This window comes from Cervus elaphus, chromosome X (genome assembly GCF_910594005.1).
Source record: "Cervus elaphus chromosome X, mCerEla1.1, whole genome shotgun sequence".
NCBI lineage: Eukaryota > Metazoa > Chordata > Mammalia > Artiodactyla > Cervidae > Cervus > Cervus elaphus.
The window spans coordinates 122,365,954-122,385,557 of NC_057848.1; the positions used below are offsets into that span (position 1 = coordinate 122,365,954).

A 19,604-nucleotide genomic window follows, 5' to 3' on the forward strand; every position below is an offset into this window, starting at 1 on the left:
TTCAGTGCTACCTCCTCAGAGCAGTGTTCTCAGAGCTATCGGAAGAGCTGTGTCCCGGGCTATAGTCCCCAGGAGACCCCAAATCCAACTTAAACTCACAACTCTTCTGTTGTATGTTTTTCTTTAAGTGGACACTACTCTGGCTTACAGCTCCCATTTACCTCAGAGGCTTCTCACCCCTCCCCCAGAGCCTACACTCCACACCCTGAGACACAGAGTCCCACATCTTTGCCTCTGGGCCACTGGGTGGACATTTGCATTGAGTCTCTGTTCAGTCAACCCCAAGGGAGAGAGGCCTCCAATCCTGCACTTCCTACAGCCCGCAGTCACCAGCATGTCACCCTGAGGAAGGCAGGTGCATTCCAGGGGTGTGGTGTGCCTTAGAGCTGAGGGGTTCTGAAATTGATTTCCCATGTCTGGGTCCTGAGAATGGCCCTAACCCCACCCTGGTCAACTCTGGTCGTGGTAACTTTGTATCCTGCCCCAATGGGAGGTTCAGAGTGAATGCCAGATCTGCAGAAGCAGCCCCGGGGACCTGGTCCTCTCTATTACAGCACCTACTCTGGGCTACTGAATTCTGGAGATAGGAGAGGGTGTCCCCTCACCATGCCTGTGACAACACCCTTACATCCCGCTAGTCACCTCTGTCATTTTCCATATTCTATCTCCTGGTGACAGCTGCTTCAATTCCTCTCTCTCCCCAAATTCTCACCCCTCCCCTCCCTTTCCACCAGGTCTCCCCTCCCCTCTCAGGGGCCTCTTTAGCCCCTCCCCCAGCCCTTCTCACAGGGCTTCACCCCATTTTTGTTCTCTCACCCAGCAGCCATGCTCCCTCAGAAGATCCCCTGAAGACCCTGCTTTTTCCCAGGATTCTGCCGGACACCTGTCTCCTGCCCACACACAGGGTCTGTCATAAAGTCCCTGTGAGGGCCAAACTGAAAAATTTGTTCAGGATCCAGATAAAATTCAGACCCAGACCAGGAGTCCGGAGCAGTTCCTGTGGGGATGGAAGGAAAAGGAGAGGGTCTCTGAGAGGAGCATCTGGTCTCAGAGTCCTGCAGGGGTGAAAGGGTTTTCTTCAAGGATCCTAGTGAGGATGAAGTGAAATGGCACCTTATAAGTGCTTATGCATACATGCCAAGTGTGTGCAATTCTCTTGAATCATGTCCGCCAGGGTTCTCTGTCGCTGGGATTCTCCTGCAAGAATACTGGAATGGGTTGCCATTTCCTCCTCTAGGGTATCTTGCCGTTCCAGGGATCAAACCCCCATTTCCTGCATCTCCTGCACTGGCAGGTGAATACTTTACCACTGAGCCACCTGGGTAGCCCCAACATCTGTTGAGAGTTAATCTAATATTGTGTTCTCACCACACACACACACAGTCTAACATAAAACAAAGCGATCCTATCAGGAAAAATGCCGATTATCACCTGTTTTAGTCAAGACTATTCTGGCTAGGTTTGTTCAATGCTGCAAAATGAGGAAAGGTTTAAGGTTTAAGCCAGTAGAAACTGTTGATATCAAATATAATAGTATATTTTGAAAAGCAAAAACAATCTAGATCTAAATTTGTGGAATTAATATGCATAGTTAGAGGAATTGGTGGACAGAAAGTCTATGTACAAACATTCAATCTCTACATACATCCTCAACTAGACAATAAAAATCACAAACCATGAAGTTTCAATAACATTAAATACCCAGGGAAAAGTTAACAAAAAATGTGCAAGTAGAAAATGAAACTTTATTGACAGAACTTTAACAGTCAAATAAACAGCATAAGAACAGCATAGATGGTTTCAGTTTATCTTCTTTCAAGCAAATGGTTCCCCTTCACCTATAATATAAACATTAAACTTACTTAGCAGAACTTTATTTCTATGAGAGGAGAGGTATGCAAAGTTCACTGCAGTTGTGGTTCTATAAAATGGACTAAAGCAAGAACACTAAGGGCAACCCTTTGGCTTACCTTCAGTTCATCCTCTCTAGAAATTGTATAGACTTTTCAGGCACATTATGAGTATTTTTAAAAACACACTACTCTTCCTAGTTATACAAGAAAACAAGGACACTGAGTTCAGAACAAATGAAATCACTGGAACCTATCACAATGTAGTTTTCAGTAGAAGGCAAAACTGTGTACACATTCAGTAAAATATCTAACAACAAACAACACCCTAAGGAAAACAGAATACTCAAAAAATGAAACAAAAACGTCCCCCAAAAGTATCATTTACATGTATTGATTTGAAATAATATTCTGAATATAGGATAGCTAAATAGTTGTTACCTCTGTTACTGCTTAAGTGAAGCAAATAAAAAGGCCAGTATTACATTTGTTTCTTCTCTACTGTGGAAAAGTATAGAAATTTTCATTTGTTTTCGTTTATCCCTGATATGGTTGTTTTAAGTTGGTTCAACATTTGCCCCCTCCCCCTTTCCTTGTGGCCCTCGTATAATTCTAAATGTTTCTTTTCACCCTGGAAAGCATTCCAGTTGGTATAATGGATTATATGCTGACACTAATTTTAAGTCATTACTATCACTGGCGACATGGTGACATCAACATGTGAAGCAGAAATAGGAGTGTTTCTCACAGCCACACCAAAAAAAGAAAGAAAAGAAGGAGAGAAGAAAAGAAAAGGGAGAGCAAGAGGGAGTATGCGTGAGACAGGAAAGCAAGTAGGAAGACAGAAAGAAAGTCTGGAAAAGCAGATATTTTTCCTTGTTTCTAAAGGATAATGGTTTGTGAGAGACAACTCTGACTAATTTCAAAAGGTCATCCAAGGTATCTGTGATGTTTAGTTATTTAGTTACTGTGGGGTATGTTAAATATTTGTTTTTCTATCCTATTAGCCATTTCATCAATATTCTGAAAATATCTGAATTCCAGATTATACTGTTTTAATTCTGTAATATGCTGTTAAGTGTCTTGTTCATATTTCTTATTATGTGTACTTGGGTTTGTCCATTTTCTTCACAGTTATGTAAACTGAGAGGAATGGACTGGTAATTTGGGGTTGGCAGATACAAACTATTACACTCAGAATGGATAAACAACAAGGTCCTACTATACCACACAGGGAACTATGTCCAATCTCCTGTGATAAATCACAATGTAAAAGAATATTTAAAATATATATATATATGTGTGTGTGTGTGTTAAAAAATTATGTAAACTAGCACATTGTCTTCATTTATTAGTTGAAATCCTTTTCCTCTTACTAACAATTGATACCTGTCTTTTATTAAGTATCTTTTTCTTTTTCCCTTCGGTTTCCGCTGTTATTCTTTTTCTTCCCTTTTATATTGGATGTAGGATTTTATATTTATGTACTTTGTAGTTTATATATTACTCTTTTCAAGTACCACACATATTTAGGGTGAAGATTTTTCTATGAGAACATTTTATTCATGTTCTGTAGTTACTTGGAGGTAGTCTGGAAGTGCTATTTTCGTCTAAATGTTCTAATGGAATGGAACAAAAATGTAAAGTGAAAATTTTTAGAAGCCTAATACACAGTAAATTCTTCCCTAACTATGAAGTTCCTCCTTTAAAATCGGAACCATGCAATTAATTGTCAGCAATTTTGGAAAACACGGATGTGAAAGATACTAAGTTGATTACATTGGAAGAACTAGAGTTACAGACTTTGACCTTCAAAACTTTTTAAACTGTTACATCAAAGAGGAAAAATAACATATTTGATATGGTTAGAGATGATTATATCATGAGGCTCAGATTTTTATTAGTTCTTTAAGAGTGACAGTGGGATGTATGGCAAAAACCATCATCAAAAACCATCACAGTATTGCAAAATAATTATCCTCCAATTAAAATAAGCAAGTGAAGTGAAGTCGCTCAGTCGTGTCCGACTCTTTGCGACCCCGTGGATTGTAGCCTGCCAGGCTCCTCCTTCCATGGGATTCTCCAGGCAAGAATACTGGAGTGGGTTGCCATTTCCTTCTCCAAAGTAAGCAACCCCCTCAAAAAAAAACAGACCAAACGTGGGGGCAGGTAGTGTGCTTAGAATGTGTATCTTACTCACACCTGCCTTGAATAGCACTGACTACATGCACTCTCTCAACTTGATCAGCCACAGACACAGGACACTAGACTATCTTTGGCCATTTCATTGTTCAGTCATTTCATGCTTCATTGGGGAAAGGATTTAAAATGCAACTGCTTTTTAAGAGCTAGAGAATTCAGAATTTGAGAGAATTTAACAAACATCAAGCAGAATGTTGGCTCATTTTCTTTTTTAAACAAAAGTTTATTTATTTATTTTAATTGGAGGCTAATTACTTTACAATATTGTCATGATTTTTGCCATACATCGACATGAATCAGCCACAGGTGTACATGTGTTCTCCATCAGAAAATGAAATCTCAATTTCCCTGTTATAATTTGACTCAAGATGCTATTTTATGATAAATAAATCATGGAAAACAGAGTATTCTTGTATGCATTCCATCGAAGACAACCAGAGAATGAAAAAATTAGCATTGAAAAATGAGCATTTTAGTGTATCTGTTCTGAATTCACAACTTACATGAGTAAAGTTGAGTTTAGAAGTTAAGGGATTTCACAGAATCACACACATTATGTTAAAGCTAGTACTAGAACCTACTTGAATGCCTGAGCGTATTTCATATAAACTGATATTTATTACAAATGCATTCCATATTTGTTACAAGCAGAAATTATAAAAGAACCTGAAAATTATTAGCTGTTGGTTAAAGTACTTATACTCAAGAGAAGGAAACGGTTTCCTCTTTTCAATTCGATATGGCTTTGATCCTGTCTGTTTCTTTATTTGCAAGTCTGTAAGTCAGGCACTCAGGCATCTGGGGTCTGAACTATCTTTCAAAGAATATGTGAACTCTATTATTAAAATAATACTATTTTTCCCTCTATATTTTTAAAGATATAATATTCTGAAAAACAGAAACCATATAAATTACTTTCTGAATGGATGACATACCTCCTCTGGCATTTCAACAGTCTCTGTATTTGACGCAATCTCCTCCTTGACATCAGGACCATCTCCGCCTTGACCCCCAGTCTTTGCCAAAGCCAATTCCTGGAGATCAGTTTCCAGGTCAGAATCTTTAAAAAAAAATGTATCAATTCAGCTGTAAAGCATACACTATAAACAAGGGAATGATAATATTGATCCCCTCGGTGTTATGAATTAAAAGCCTTGGGCTAGTTTGGTAAAAATGTGATGAATAAAAACCTCAGGAGCATTATTCCAGGAATGTTTTGCTGGAGAAAAAGGAAAGCAGAATTTTCCAGATGTTATGACCATTTTCCTTTCCCAGGGCTGTCCTCAGACAACTCAGTTGTCGCCTTCTCTTTGTCTTGAAAACAAGGGAACATTTGAGCGACCACACTAACCTGCAAACTATAATCTCCTCAGTTTTTTAGGAACTGTCTAAAGCCCTTTTCTAATGTTTCCTTTCCTCCTCTTACTGGTTATGTCTTAAGACATGATGCACACATACACGTTACCTCGAGGGGCATCCTTCTCCTTCTCTTCATCATGATTCACTGGATCCTCTCCATTGACTTCCTCCTTTCCAGGTGTGATATCCTGAATCTCTGCTGGTGGTTCCTCTTGTTGAGGTTGCTCAACACTGGGCTGCTGGTCCTAGTCGAGTGTGCATGCAAGTAAAACTTTTTGTTGTTAACACATTTAACAGCATAAATATACATAATACACAGATATATCTAATCATAAGTAAGCCTAACAACGTTTTCCCAACACAATTCTATGTACTTACTTTTAATAAAGTTAAACTTCCCACAGAGAAGAGTTAGCTCCCATAAGAGTTACCCAGAAAGACTTTGGAAGCTATTTAAATCTATGCTGGGATGGAAGTGTGCAATCTGTTGTTAATAAGCAGGAGGAGGAAGTCACTGTGCACATTTCCAGGGAATTTCACAGTATACTCATCCAGGCAACGCCAGACTGTAATATATCTGGATCAGTGTTCCTTCCTAAGACAAACTGTCACCCTTTATCAGCACGGAAGACCTTTATCACTGCATCTGCATTACTTAACATCATTTTCTCAAAAGTAAATTTGTGCTAATAGAAAATATCAAATGCTAAGGTACTCACAACCACAGGTTCATCCAGCTGGGAAGAATCTTGACCTGTAGGTCCCAGTGTTGATGCCACTTGCCCACTCATATTTCTCCCTGAAAGGAGAATATTGTGATTTAGAAAATGTATTTAAGAGTACAGCTATATTTGATCACTTTTATGACCATATGTTGACTTCCTATGTTTTAAAACTGTGAAAATACTTTCAAAAGAAAACTGTGGTTAAGTATGGGTGTACATGCATTCCAATTACACCAAATACAGTTGCTTGCAAAGCCATTTGTATCTTCGCTAAGCTGGCAGAGAAATCACCTTAAGGTACACAAGAAGACAGAGAACTGTTGTGAGGAAGTTTGATTTCACAACAGAATTCTCCATCATGAAGATAGTTAGTGAAATACTGCTAGGAATTTAAAAATTCAGGACTATTGCTCTTTGTCACACTCCTATTCATCAGACCTATTTTCCCCAACTCCCTTGGAATTCAGTGGGAACAGGAACAATGGGTTAGTCTTTACAGCCTGACTATGGCGATTTTCTCAGCGTCTGTGGCTGAGCTGGGTCTGCATACAGAGCATACCGGTCCACTTCTCTCTTGGCACCTTACCACAAAACTCGTGATAGGGTCACAAACCCACCGCGGTCCTGTTTCTAAGCCTTTCCTTAATCGCCCACACTGCCCCCTGCCCAGGTCCCACTCCCGGCCGCAGATTCTGTGCTCTGTCGTCACTTCCAGGGCTCCAATGAGCCAGACATCTCAAACAGCACCCCCAAGCCTCCCCCCACTGTCATCTGACCCCCTGTCCTCCTCTGCCCACCGCCCTTCCTCTCCAGCCACCAGGACAAGGTCTAGGGCGTCGCGACACCTGTGAGGAGGAAGATGATGACCTCGAGGGCCGTCCTCCTTAAAGACCCCAGATGGCACTGCCCGACCCACCCGAAGCTCGCTGGCTCCCCCTGACACGCACGCACACTTAAACTCCAGACAGGACAGATTTGTGAACCTACCGGGTGAGTCTCAAGTAGTGAAAATGAACCGGAACTGAATAAACACACAGGTCTCAGGCCCAACGGTTCTCACAGAATGCGCTCAGGAAGGCGTATGCGCACTAAGGCGCATGCGCAGAAAGAGGCGCGTGCGCACACACTGCGCATGCTCCCTGACTTGGGCCTGCGCAGTGCAGGTTGAGGTTTTCCCGCCACTGAGGTAGAGTCCTGGAACCGCAGGGTCTCTGGAGGATGAGTAAAGGGCTTGAAGACTATATGTTTTTCCTTCCAGGGCAGTCTAGCTTATGCATCCACAAACTGTGGTGATAGGTAGTCCCAGGTTACCCTTAGTGGAGAATGTGTCTCAGGAAGACACTCATGACAGAAATAGATATTAAGGTTTTTAATACCTATTTTTATACATGCTTTGATGAACCATTTCTTTCTCTGCTTCTGGGTTTTCCATCATGCTTGCAATGGCTTTACTCATTTCCATCGAATCCATAAATCCATACCTCTGTTGCCATTTTTTGCTTGGAGCACTGCACATTTAAATCTCTGAACTGGTAACTGATTTCTCTGAATATACCTCTGGTTCCTATACAATATTGTTCTTTTAGCATCGGGCTTTACTTTCACCACCAGACACATCCACAACTGGGTGTTGTTTCCACTTTGGCTTAGCCTTTTCATTCCTTCTGTAGCTAGTTCTTCACTCTTCTCCAGTAGCATATTCTTCTTCTTCTTCTATTATAGTGGGAATTTTCGTGCTTACTAGGAGTTTTAATTTTACCCAAGAGAAAGGAAAACATGCTCACACAAGGACCTTTACTCAAATATTCTACTCATGTACTCCTAATAGCCAAACCTAGAAACAGCCCAACTATTCAACAACTGGTATACAGATGAAAGAAAAACAAAAGCGTATATTCATACAAAAGAATAATACACAGTCACTTAAAAAGGAACTACTAATGCATGTAACAGCAAGGATGCATCTCAGCTGTGCCAATGAGAGATGTCAGACACAGTAAGCTATATTATATGATTTCATGTCAATGGATTCCTGGAAAAGGCACAAATATAGGCACAGAAATATATCCGTCGTTGCCAGTGTATAGGACTGGAGGAAGGAGTCTGATGGCAAATAGCCCAAGGGAGCATTTGTGAACCCAAGGGTCCCTCCCCATCCCCAATCTGCAGGTGTAGGAAAACCTGTCCTCCCCTAGTTGACCCTCAGGAAAACGAACCCCAACTAGCCTCCACAACTCCTCCCCCCTCGCTCCCCACCCACATATCATACAAGGTTGCTCTGGTGTTCCTCTGGTCCGCCTGGGTTTCAAGGCTCCCTGCCAGCATTCAGTAGGTGCCGTAGATCTCGCACATTCTTGATAGTATCATTTGAAGGATACAAGTTTTAATTTTGATGATTCCAAATTGCCTATTTTTGTTTCCTTTGGTGCTTGTGCTTTTTGTATCATATCTAGGAAATCATTGCCTAATCCAAGATTAACATTTACATCTCGGTTTTCTTCTTATTACTTTACAGTTTTAGCTCTTATATTTAGGTGTTTTATCAATTTTTAGTTAATTGTTATCTACAGTGTGAGGTATAGGTTGAAATTGATTCTTTTGCATGTGAACATCCAGTTATTCCAAGAAGATTTGTTCAAACATTATTCTTTGCCATTGAATGGCCTCTACACCCCTCACAATAATCAACTGACCATAGAGATATGGGCTTGTTTCTTGACTCTCCATTCCATTCCATTATGTGTCTATATACAATCCTTATGTCAGTACCATAATGTCTTGATTATTGTAGGTTTGAAGTGGGTTTTGAAATTAGGAAGTGTAACTACTTGTTCTTTCTCCACACTGTTTTCGCTACCCCAGGACCCTTTTAATTCTTACAATTCTAGGATCGGTTTGTTGATTTCCAGGGGAAAAGAGCAGTTTGAACTTTGATAGCCCTCTACTAGGGGAGTACTGCCATCTTAACACAATAGTGAGTCTTCCAATCCACAGATGTGATCTCCAAAGTCTGTAAAACTCTGAGCAAGCTCTGGGAGTTGGTGATGGACAGGGAAGACTGGCATGCGGCAGTCCATGGGATTCCAAAGAGTCAGACACGACTGAGCGACTGAACTGAAGTAAAATTTCCACTCATCTAGACTGTCTTTCATTTCACTCAGCAATGTTTTGTAATTTGTATTCTACAAATCCTGAAAGTGTATAGAAATCTATTTTCACTTTGTATATGACCTTGTATTCTGTAAACCTGTTGAGACCCTGTAGTAAGTCTAACAGTTTCTATGGGGAGAGGGTGGTTCTTCATGATTTTTTATACACAAGATTATATCATGGATCGACAAGATGGTGGAGGAGTAGGTGGATGGGGAATACATCTCTCTCCAAGGATACATCAGGAATATACCTTCAGACACAGAAGTGCATGCAGAACACCAGCCGAGCACAGATAGCAGCACCTGACCAGTGGAAAAGAATATATAGACCCACACAAAACTCGGTAGGATGAGCCAACTACGGAGAAAAAACAGGAGTGTTAGTAGGGCTGGACCTGCCCTCGGTCAGTGGGGGAACTGAAGCAAGGGTCCGATCCCCAGATGGGGCAATTGTCTGAGTCAGAGGAGAAACATTTCAGGCTGAGAGTGAAACAGCTCATCTGTGGCACCCTAAATGGAGTGCGAATCAGACATCCTTGCCACAGCCATACATACTCTCGATGGTGCAGTGGCTGGGAGCTGGAGTTTAGGGATTGTGGAACAATCCCAGGGCAAGGGCTGCTGTTGACTGCAGAGAGACTGATGGAGGGGATGTAAGGGAGGAGACTGTGGTGGGAAATACCTGTGGAGGAAATTCGGGCAGCCATGGAAGTAAGGTGATACTGCTGAGTCATGTGTAGGGCGTGGAGCCATCACCATTGCCTCTCGAACATGCCAGCACTGGCAGCTGAACAATAGAGAGGCTGGCCCATCAAATGCCTGACGCACTGAACTACAGAGTAGGACTACACCCAGGGTGCTTCTTTAAGTGACTGATGCACCAAACTACAGAGTAGGACCACACCCAGGGTGCTTCTTTAAGTGACTGATGCACCAAACTACAGAGTAGGACCACACCCACGGTGCCCCTTTAAGTGCCTGATGCTTGAACAACAGAGAAGGATCCCAGGTAAGGAAGCCCTCTATGTGCCTGAATGGGCAGAGCCATGGAGAAAAACTGGCCAAAGAGGCCTTCTGATCGCCAGCTACAAGAGCCTCGAAAAAAGACTCTGATAGGGCCATAACTCCTGTGGCAGAGGCAGTCCATGTCCCTGCACACTTGGCACCAGCAGGGTCCCTGCACGCCGAGCTGCTGTGCAACGTTCACGCTCAACTCGCACTGGGGCAGAGCTGCCACAGACAAGAAAAGTCTTATGTCTATGCATGCAGGGTCACGTTGGTAGTGTCCGACTCTTTGTGACCCTGTGGACTGTGGCTTGCCAGGCTTCTCTGTCAGGGAGGGGGTTCTCCAGGTAAGAATACTGGAGTGTATTGGCCAATACTGGTTGCCATACCCTTCTAGAGCACTATACTTCCTGCTGCCCTAGCCGCCAACTCCCCTGAGTACCTGATGTTGCCAAAACCCCTGTGACTCAAGCAGCTGCACCACCTCCACACCTGGCCCTCGCAGGGGCAAACCCAAGTCCTCCAAGGCAGCCTCAGGAGCAAACCCCAGTGGACCGCCCATATCCAGAGGTGGAAATAAAACCACAATTGAAACCCAAGGGCAGTGTGACTAAGGAAGAAGACTCAAAACCCTCCCACCAGCTGCACAAGCTGCAGATTAAATCCACACGATCAACTAGACAGACTCTGTGTCTGTGGGAATATATAAAAGGTCATTGAGAGCTCCCACAAAAGATTAGATCATCTGCAAATAGAATAGTTTTACTTCTTTGCCAATGTAGATGCATTTTATTTCTTTCCCTTGCTTTATTACCGTCTCCAGAACCATGTGGAATAGAAGTGGTAAGAGCTGTTATCCTTCTATAGTTCTTGATTTTCGGGGGAAGTACTTCTGCCTTTTATCATTAAGTATGATGATAGCGATGGGTTTTTCATAGATGCTTTATATCACATTCAACATGTTGCCTTCTGCTTTAGTTTGAGTCCTTGTATTTTGAACGGATGCTGAATTTTGTCAAATGCTTTTTTAGGTAGCTACTGAGATGATAATGCAGTTTTTCTCCTTTATTCTACAGATGTGGTATAATAAGTTAATGGATTGTTAACAGTAAATGAACAAGGACGATGATTTTGTAAGGATTTTTCTTTTTCTTTTTTTTTTTTTAAGATTTTCACTTTCATTGATGCTGCCAAAATGCTGTCCGTCAGTAAAGCTCATGTCCATCAGTAAAGCAGGAGAAGGAAAGCTTGCTTTCTACCGCAACACATCATTCTTGGCACAGACACTCTGCTGCAGTGAACAGGATGCTTAGACCTTTGCTCATCACGGAGTTCACCAGTTGTGTAGGAGGGAGGCTGAGCATGGTTAGAAATGCAAATAGTCCGATCCCACCCAGGACCAACAAGACTGAGTGAAAAATGGCTCTCCATGGAACCACATGAAGTAGAAGGTACTACAGGGGAGAGGGTTCCATTTGGTAACAATGCAAGTACTGTGAATGGATGGACAAACCGTCCACCACTGCCCAGGGTGACAAACTGTAGCCTTTGACACAGATGGGGAGGATGCCACCCTGGAGACCCAGGCCTCAAACCTGGACCGAGGGGAGTCCCCTTTCTCAGATGTCCAGGAGGACGCTCCAGGCCCATTTTGGTCATGCCAACACCGTGCAGATTTGAATACACAAGCAGCAGTGATTGGTTGTGGGGATTCAGAGGCAAGGAATCCCAGACCACTCTGGGGAGCCCACGTGGAAAACACAGGCTCAGGCTCTCACGGGGAACAGGGACAAAGAGCCCAGATCAGACCAGGGCTCACACAGTCAGGTGCTGAGGTTGATGGGCAAGAGTTCACAGTGGGGGTCTTGGGCCTGAGCACTGGAGGACCAGTGGAACCCAGTGTCCAGGAGTGTTCGCTGCCCAGTAAACAGGCTGGAGACGCTTCCCCAGTCAGTGGCTGCATTAGTGAGGTCACTCTAGGAGTCAGCTGGCATCCGTGGGCGCATCTCTGAGTCTTAGATAATCAGTCATCTGAGTTGCAGTGTCCTAAGCACTTCTAAGGTGTCATCTCACTTGAAGAAAACCCTGTCACCCCTGCAGGAACTTGAGTCCTGCTCTTTCTCGCTGAGACCCCCTCCCTTTCGCCCCAGCCCTGAGGGAAGTGCATTGGATGCCTGGTCTAGGTCTGGATTTTCTCTGGACCCTGGAGAGATTTTCAGTTCAGCCCTCAACAAGACATTAAGACAGACACCTGTGTGTGGGCAGGAGAGAGGTGTCTTGCAGAATGCAGGGAGCAGGCAAGGTCCTCAGGGGATCGTCTGAGGCAGTGAGGGTGCTCGGTGAGAGGCCACAAATGGGGTGAGGATGTAACTGAGGCCCTGTGAGCAGGGCTAGAGAGGGGCTAAAGAGGCTCCTGGAGTGGGAGGGAGGCCTGGTGGAAGGTGAGGGGAGAGGGTGGGGATTTGGGGATAGAGAGAATTTGTGGCAGCTGTCACCAGGAGAGGGACTCTGGAAAACGACAGATGACTACAGGGATGTAAGGGAGCTGTCATAGGCACAGTGAGGGGAAGACCTTTCCTATCTCCAGAATTCAGTAGCCCACAGTGTGTGCAGAGAGGAACAGGTCCCTCGGACTCGTTCTGTGAATCTGGGATTCACTCTGAATTCCCATGGGGCAGGATACAAAGTCAACACACCCAGAAGTGACCAGGGTGGGTTAAGTCCATTCTGAGGACCCAGACATGGGAAATCAATTTCAGAACTCCTCAGCTCTCAGGCAATCCCCACCCCTGGGATGAATCTGCCTTCCTCAGGATGACATGCTGGTGAATGCAGACTGCAGGGACTGCAGGACTGGAGGCCTCTCTCCCTTGGGGTTGACTGAACAGAGACTCAGTGCAAATGCCAACACAGCAGCCCAGATGGAAAGATGTGGGGCTCTGTGTCCCAGGGTGCAGGCTGTAGGCTCTGGGGGAGAGGGGTGAAGCCTCTGAGCTAAAGGAGAGCTGTGAGCTAGAGTAGTGTCTACTTCAAGAAAAGCTTATAACAGGAGAGTTGTGAGTTTAAGTTGGATTTGGAGTCTTCTGGGAACTACAACCCAGGACACAGATCCTCCGTTAGCTCTGAGGAAACTGCTTGGAGGAGGTAGCGGAGAAGTCAGTATGATTGTTGCCTAGGAAGTACATGCAGTCAGGCGTGCACATTGGTTAAAGAGTGCTGTGAAACACAGAGATCAGATGTCACAAGTTCATTATTTTCATGCTTTTCTGTGTGGGGAAGAGGCAAGAATCTAGGGTCACTGAACAGTTTCCTGAGGTATGGGTAAATAAAAAAGGCCAACTTGTCCAAAGCACAGGGTGCCTCATACTGTTTTTCACGTAAATTCCTTCAGAATGCACTTTAGGTCAGCAACCAGAGTGGTTACAATTTAACACTTGTAGTACTGGCTGAGAGTAATGCTGTTTGTCTTAAGCATCTGAATTTACCTGAGGCCAGATGTTCAAGGTGGATTTAGAAAAGGCAGAGGAACCAGAGATCAAATGTCCAACATCGTTTGGATCATACAAAAAGCAAAAAAGTACCAAAATATCTCCATCTGCTTTAATGACTAACTAAAGCCTTTGACTGTCTGATAGAAAAAGCAAAAGAGTTCCAGAAAAACATTTCGTTCTGCTTTAATGACTATGCCAAAGCCTTTGACTGTGTGGACCACAAGAAACTCTGGAAAATTCTGAAACAGATGGGAATACCAGATCACCTGACGGGCCTCTTGAGAAATGGGTATGCAGGTCAGCAAGTAACAGCCAGAACTGGACATGGAACAACAGACAGGTTCCAAATAGGAAAAGGCGTAACTCAAGGCTGTATATTGTCACCTTGCTTATTTAACTTAGATGCAGAGTACATCATGAGAAACAGTGGGCTAGATGAAACACAAGCTGGAATCAACATTGCCAGGAGAAATATCAGTATCTCAGACATACAGATGACATTACCCTTATGGCAGAAAGCGAAGAAGAACTAAAGGGTGTTTGAAGAAAGTGAAAGAGGAGAGTGAAAAAGTTGGCTTAAAACTCAACATCCAGAAAACTAGGATCATGGTATCTGGTCCCATCCCTTCATGGAAAATAGATGGGGAAACAGTGACAGACTTTATTTTGGGGGGCTCCAAAATCAATGCACATGGTGACTGTAGCCATCAAATGAAAAGACACTTGTTCCTTGAAAGAAAAATTAGGAGCAACCTAGACAGCATATTAAAAAGCAGAGACATTACTATGCCAAGAAAGGTCCATCTAGTCAAGGCAATGGTTTTCCCAGTAGTCATGTATGCATGTGAGAGGTGGACTGTAAAGAAAGCTGAGTGCCGAAGAATTGATGCTTTCAAACTGTGGTGTTGGAGAAGACTCTTGAGAGTCCCTTAGACTGCAAGGAGATCCAACCAGTCCATCCTAAAGGAAATCAGTCCTGAATATTCATTGGAAGGACTGATGCTGAAACTGAAACTCCAATACTTTGGCCACCTAATGAGAAGAACTGACTCATTTGAAAAGACCCTGATGCTGGGAAAGATTGAAGGCAGGAAGAGAAGGGGACGACAGAGGATGAGATGGTTAGATGGCATCACCGACTCAATGGACATGAGTTTGCATAAACTCTGGGAGTTCATGATGGACAGGGAGGCCTGGAATGCTGCAGTCCACGGGCTCTCAGAGAGTTGGACACGACTGAATGACTGAACTGAATTGAGAGTTGGAATTCTCTAAGATATTTAGGGTCTCTGTCCTCAGGTGTGACGTATTTGAGCTGTTTTGGGTTGCTTTCCAGGATGAGTGCTCTCTAAACTGTTTGTGGATCTCTGTCCCAGGCGTGAAGTCTCTGAACTATTTGGGAGGGTTTTGTCCAGAGGGTTGGGTCTCTGAGCTGTTCATGGATCTGCATATGAGAGTAGTCTTAAGAGGAAGGCTGGATGGACCCCACTCTCATGGGTCTTAGAAGTAGACATGTGATATCACATTTGCTATGATTTCTACCATGGCTCCCTACAGAGATAAAATCTTGTAGCCCCATCCTCAGGGAGGGCAAGTCATGTGCAATACACAGGAGCCCACGGTAACAATACTGAAGAGAACAATACTTCCTGACAGGACTACCACGCTTGATAGGGGCCCTGTGAAAAAACTGTGTACAGGCACTCACTCAATCTGCCCAACCCATCAGAAAGAGGCCACCATTTGCAGATGGGAGCCCAAGGTGCAGTGCAGTTGGAAGTTCTTGGCTCATAAGGACAGGAGGAACTGGATGCAGGCTTGGGCTCCTTGGAGGAGGCAGGGAAGACTTAGCAGAACCCTGGCAATGTAGTGGGGGAGGGGGGCATTGGCACAGGGCTACAACGACCCTGTGACTGTCTCAATGTCAGGATAAGTCTCGGTGTCTTCCCCATCATACACCCAGCTGCTCACCTGATGTATTGAATGTAATCTGCACATTCCCTGGGGACGTGGTGGTGGAAAATGCAGAGATGAGCCTCCAAGCAGGTGGGGATCAACATCACATTCACCAGTTTGCATGAGGCTCCACCACAAATGCAGTGATCCCTGCCTCTCTTTCCCCCACTAAAGCATTCGTTGGCACTGAGGTCAGCAGGAGGGCAGTCAGGGCTGGACAGCTTGTGAGGGACCCTGTGTACAGCATGAGCCTCCCCATGACTGGATCATCTCCATGTCTTGATCAGGGCAGAGGACTCTGATGTGTGCCAAGGGAGCATGATTTACTCAGGCCTCGGGCAACTGACTCATTTCCTAGAGACAGTCCCTGGTGGGGGGCGGGGCGGGGAGGGGGACCACCTTATTTTCTCCTGTAGAGATAGGTACCTCATCCAGTAGCAGGGCTGGGCGCCCATAGGTGGGTGCTATTTGGGGATCCTTTGCTGCCAGAGATAGTCTCTCTGTCCCTGTCCAAAGTTCTATCTTTGTCTTTCTCCCTGCCATCTCTGTGTCTGTTACATCCTTCCTCTTAGCGTTTATGAGACTGTCTGTGACCTCCCTCATACCGTGAGGGTCCTTCCTCTGTCCTGAGGATATCATCAATCAACATGGATGTCCACTGGGAACAGTACAAGGGGTTCCCCTTGAGTGTAGTGGATTCCAGGAAAGGCATGTTCAACTGCAGAGGGTCTGTAGATTTCCCGGGATGAATCTAGAGCTCCTCAACAAACATTGTGTGATCTGGACATCTGAAAGAACCTTGGGGGCTTCTCTGGTAAGAACCCTTCTATGGCTCAAGTCAAAGTCACCTCTATGGCCAGAGGCCCTAGGGGACCCGCCCCTCATCAACGCTCTCATCAGATCTCCCAGCCCTCCTTCCATCATGCTGTGACAGTCACATAGCCCTCAACATTCTTTTCATACACTCTACACTGAGTTCCACTCCCGTTTTTTACACTGGCCTTAAATCTGTCTGAGACACTTATCTCCCTGAGAGGCATCTCCGCTAGGTTTTGCTTAAATGTCACAATCTTAGAAGGAACATCCCTGGCCACTCTTTCTAGATATCATCCCCTCTCTCTATTTCACTATCCCGGTTTAACGTTAATCACAGCAGTTATGAACACCCGATAAATTACTTATCTTTTGGGGCTGTATGACCCCATCACAATGTAAGTTCCAGGAAGCCAAGGTTGATTTTCTCTTTCCTAACACACAGAGTTCTGCTTGACAGAAACTGTGGAGAAGATGATTGAATGTAGGCATGAATAAGCAAATTAAACTTGTTGACAGAGGCATAGCTAGACAGGCTGAGGATTCTGCTAGTGAACAAATTCAGGGATGACAAGATGGTGACAAACCCATGGTCTTTATCTCACCTATGCACTATCCTTGGCTCCCCTCGGAGTTGACCCCTTTCCCAACAGAATGGAATATCCTGTTTTCCTTCTCACATATTACTCGGAGTCAACGACAGAGGCCTTCCCCACTCCAGACCTTCGGATCCCAGTCCAAAGCTTTCTCTCCCCTGCCCGCTGGGGGACTGTGGCTGGCTTTCCCCATTGAGACCTATTCTGTATTAAACAGGAAAGCACAAACAAGAACAATGCCCAGCACACAGAAAATTCTTTCCATGCTTCCTGTTATGATAGTGGCCACTACAGAGAAGTAATCTTCAGTTTATGGAGACATTTTTCTGAGTCCAAGATTGCAGCAATCGGCGGGGTTTTCATCCTCACGTTGCCCTTCCACCCTTGGAGGATCATCCATCCTCTAACGGGCCACCGGCATCTACATCGGCTGTTCCCCAGGCTCACCACCAAGGGGCGCGCCAGATGAAACAGTTCGGTCCAGGGATGTGGCACTGAGGGGTAGCGGTAGAACCACCCACTCTGGAAGGTACCATTCAAGAGCGCGTATGACAATTAACAGAGTACCTTTAAACCGCGTCGGGCATCGACCAGAGTTCCCAGCGGAGGCACCCATGGCACCACTGGCTCCATCCCCATTCGCTCCATTCCGGCTTCCGGCTGCATCTGAGTCCGAGTGGACACCGGTATTAAGCTGCAGCTGTCCTCGTCTCTTTTCGAATTCCCCCCTTCGTTTCTACATGGTTACATCCAAGGGGGGACGGCTACTGAGCGAGCTGGGCTGCCAGTTTGGGGTCTGGCGTCAGGGAGCGTTCTGGGCATTGATTGGTCACCGCGAGGTCGCAGGAATGAGCTCTTCCGGGGCGCGAATTGGCGCCGGAAGTCCCGCGAGTCCCGCCCTGCTTCGTCTCCGGCCCAGTTCCAGTTGGCTGGCTGGCTGTTACAGGCACTGGGATGGCTGACCTGGACCTGAGGACGAGAGGCATGTTGCCGTTCGCGGCTTTTTAGAGCATACAGTGTTTCTCTGAGTTGTATTGCTTTTCCCGAAGGGGTCGAATAGCTGCCCTGGTTAGTGGCGAGGTTTGGCGCGGTCGCTGGCTGTGCATGGTGACGGCGTTTCGGTCTTGTTTAGCTCTCGCTCAGTCTGGATTGTGTGGCAGCGCACGGATATTCGCAGAAATGCATGCAATTCATGTCCAGGGAGAGGTCTCTGAGTTAGCTGTCTCTCCCTGGAGACTAACCTGTTCCAGGGAGCCTCGGCTCGAGTATCGCTACGTGTGTCAACACAGGTGCTGTTTGGGTACATTTGATCTCCTTGAGCCTTTGGGCAGAGTCGTGAGTGATGGGATATTTGATCTGAGTGGATTTTGTGAGCCATAGTACAAAGCCCCTAGGATGTGTGTGCCTGTATTCCGGGGTGTGCATTTTTGGAGCTTTCTGGCCTTTCAGTCCCTGGGTGTGAGATCCCTTTGTAGGCGTGTGCACCTGAGATTGTGAGACCTCTGAGTTTTTGATTCTGGTCCCAAGTTGTGATGTCTCTGAGCTGCTTTAAGGATGGGTTTGTCTAAAGGTGCGAAGTCTCAGCTGCTTGGGGATCTGTGCACAGGGTGCAGGTTTTCCATTTGTCTGGGCACTTTATCTGAAGGTCGTATGATGTTCTTGAGTTATTAAAGGTTCTCTTTCCGTTTAGGGTTTTTGTATTAGGTTGGTAAGTGTCGAGTGGTTTGGGCGTCAGTCTCCATGGTGTGAAGTATCTGTGCAGTTCTCATTTGTTTCTGTCTTGAAGACTTTGGCCTGTTTGGAGGGTCTTTGTCACAGCGTTTATGGTGATGGTCTCAGTTGTGTTTGAGGGTCTGAGACAAGTTGTGTGCTGTCTGTGCAGAGATTCAGTGAGCTCTTTTTGGTGTCTCTGGGTATCAATCTGAGCTGTCTGGAGTCTCTGTGTCAGAAATAAAACCTCTTATATTCTTGGCTGTGAGTTCTCTGTCCAGGATTTAGGGTTTGGAAGCTGGCAGATATGATTCTGAGACCTGGAACCTGACATGCTGACTGTGTGTTGTTGAGTGTATCAGTTGCCTCCTGGAATCTCAGGTTGTTCATAATTATTACTGTGGGGCCAGTGCGTGTCTTGGAGGGTACCTGCGCATGTTAGCAATGTGTGTTGCCTGGCTCCAGACTATCCTTCAGCAAATGTTTTCTGAGCACCTGCCATATACCTGAGCACTGTTGGAGGAGTTTGTGACAGGAGAGAACTGACCAAGTCTCTCCTTTGATAGACTTGGTGGTCAGTAAATAAATCAAGGGTGTCAGGCACTATGAAGAAAGATAATGCTAGATCAGGGGAAAGGGTATATGTAGGTATGATGTTATTATTTTATTCAAGGTAAGGAGGGAAAGTCTCCTTGAAAGATGGCAAGTAAGCAGAGATCTGGAGGAAGTGAGGGAGCAGGCCATG

The 19,604-nt window shown here is 45.0% G+C and overlaps 1 protein-coding gene and 1 long non-coding RNA gene across 12 annotated transcripts in view; both read right to left on the reverse strand.

Annotated features, from left to right (window-relative positions):
* The window catches only part of LOC122689023 (X antigen family member 5-like), a 40,278-nt gene extending 22,155 nt beyond the window's left edge, over window positions 1–18,123 (reverse strand). The window contains exons 1-6 of one of the 7 annotated variants that reach the window (XR_006339657.1): window positions 17,717–18,123; window positions 7,124–7,347; window positions 6,131–6,210; window positions 5,518–5,656; window positions 4,988–5,112; window positions 1,726–1,838 (exon numbers count right to left, since the gene is read on the reverse strand). Coding sequence is in view for 5 of the 7 variants with exons in the window: in XM_043895094.1 (XP_043751029.1) it covers window positions 1,806–1,838; window positions 4,988–5,112; window positions 5,518–5,656; window positions 6,131–6,210; window positions 17,710–17,815 (483 nt within the window). In the remaining 2 variants the exon portion in view is untranslated. Of the gene's footprint in view, window positions 1–1,725; window positions 1,839–4,987; window positions 5,113–5,517; window positions 5,657–6,130; window positions 6,211–7,123; window positions 7,348–16,345; window positions 16,479–17,709 lie in introns of those variants that run through there. The other 6 variants (XM_043895094.1, XM_043895096.1, XM_043895098.1 and 3 more) reach the window with 6 other exon arrangements.
* The window catches only part of LOC122689036, a 574,758-nt gene that overhangs the window by 89,371 nt on the left and 465,783 nt on the right, over window positions 1–19,604 (reverse strand). The gene's annotated exons all lie outside the window — the stretch shown is intronic.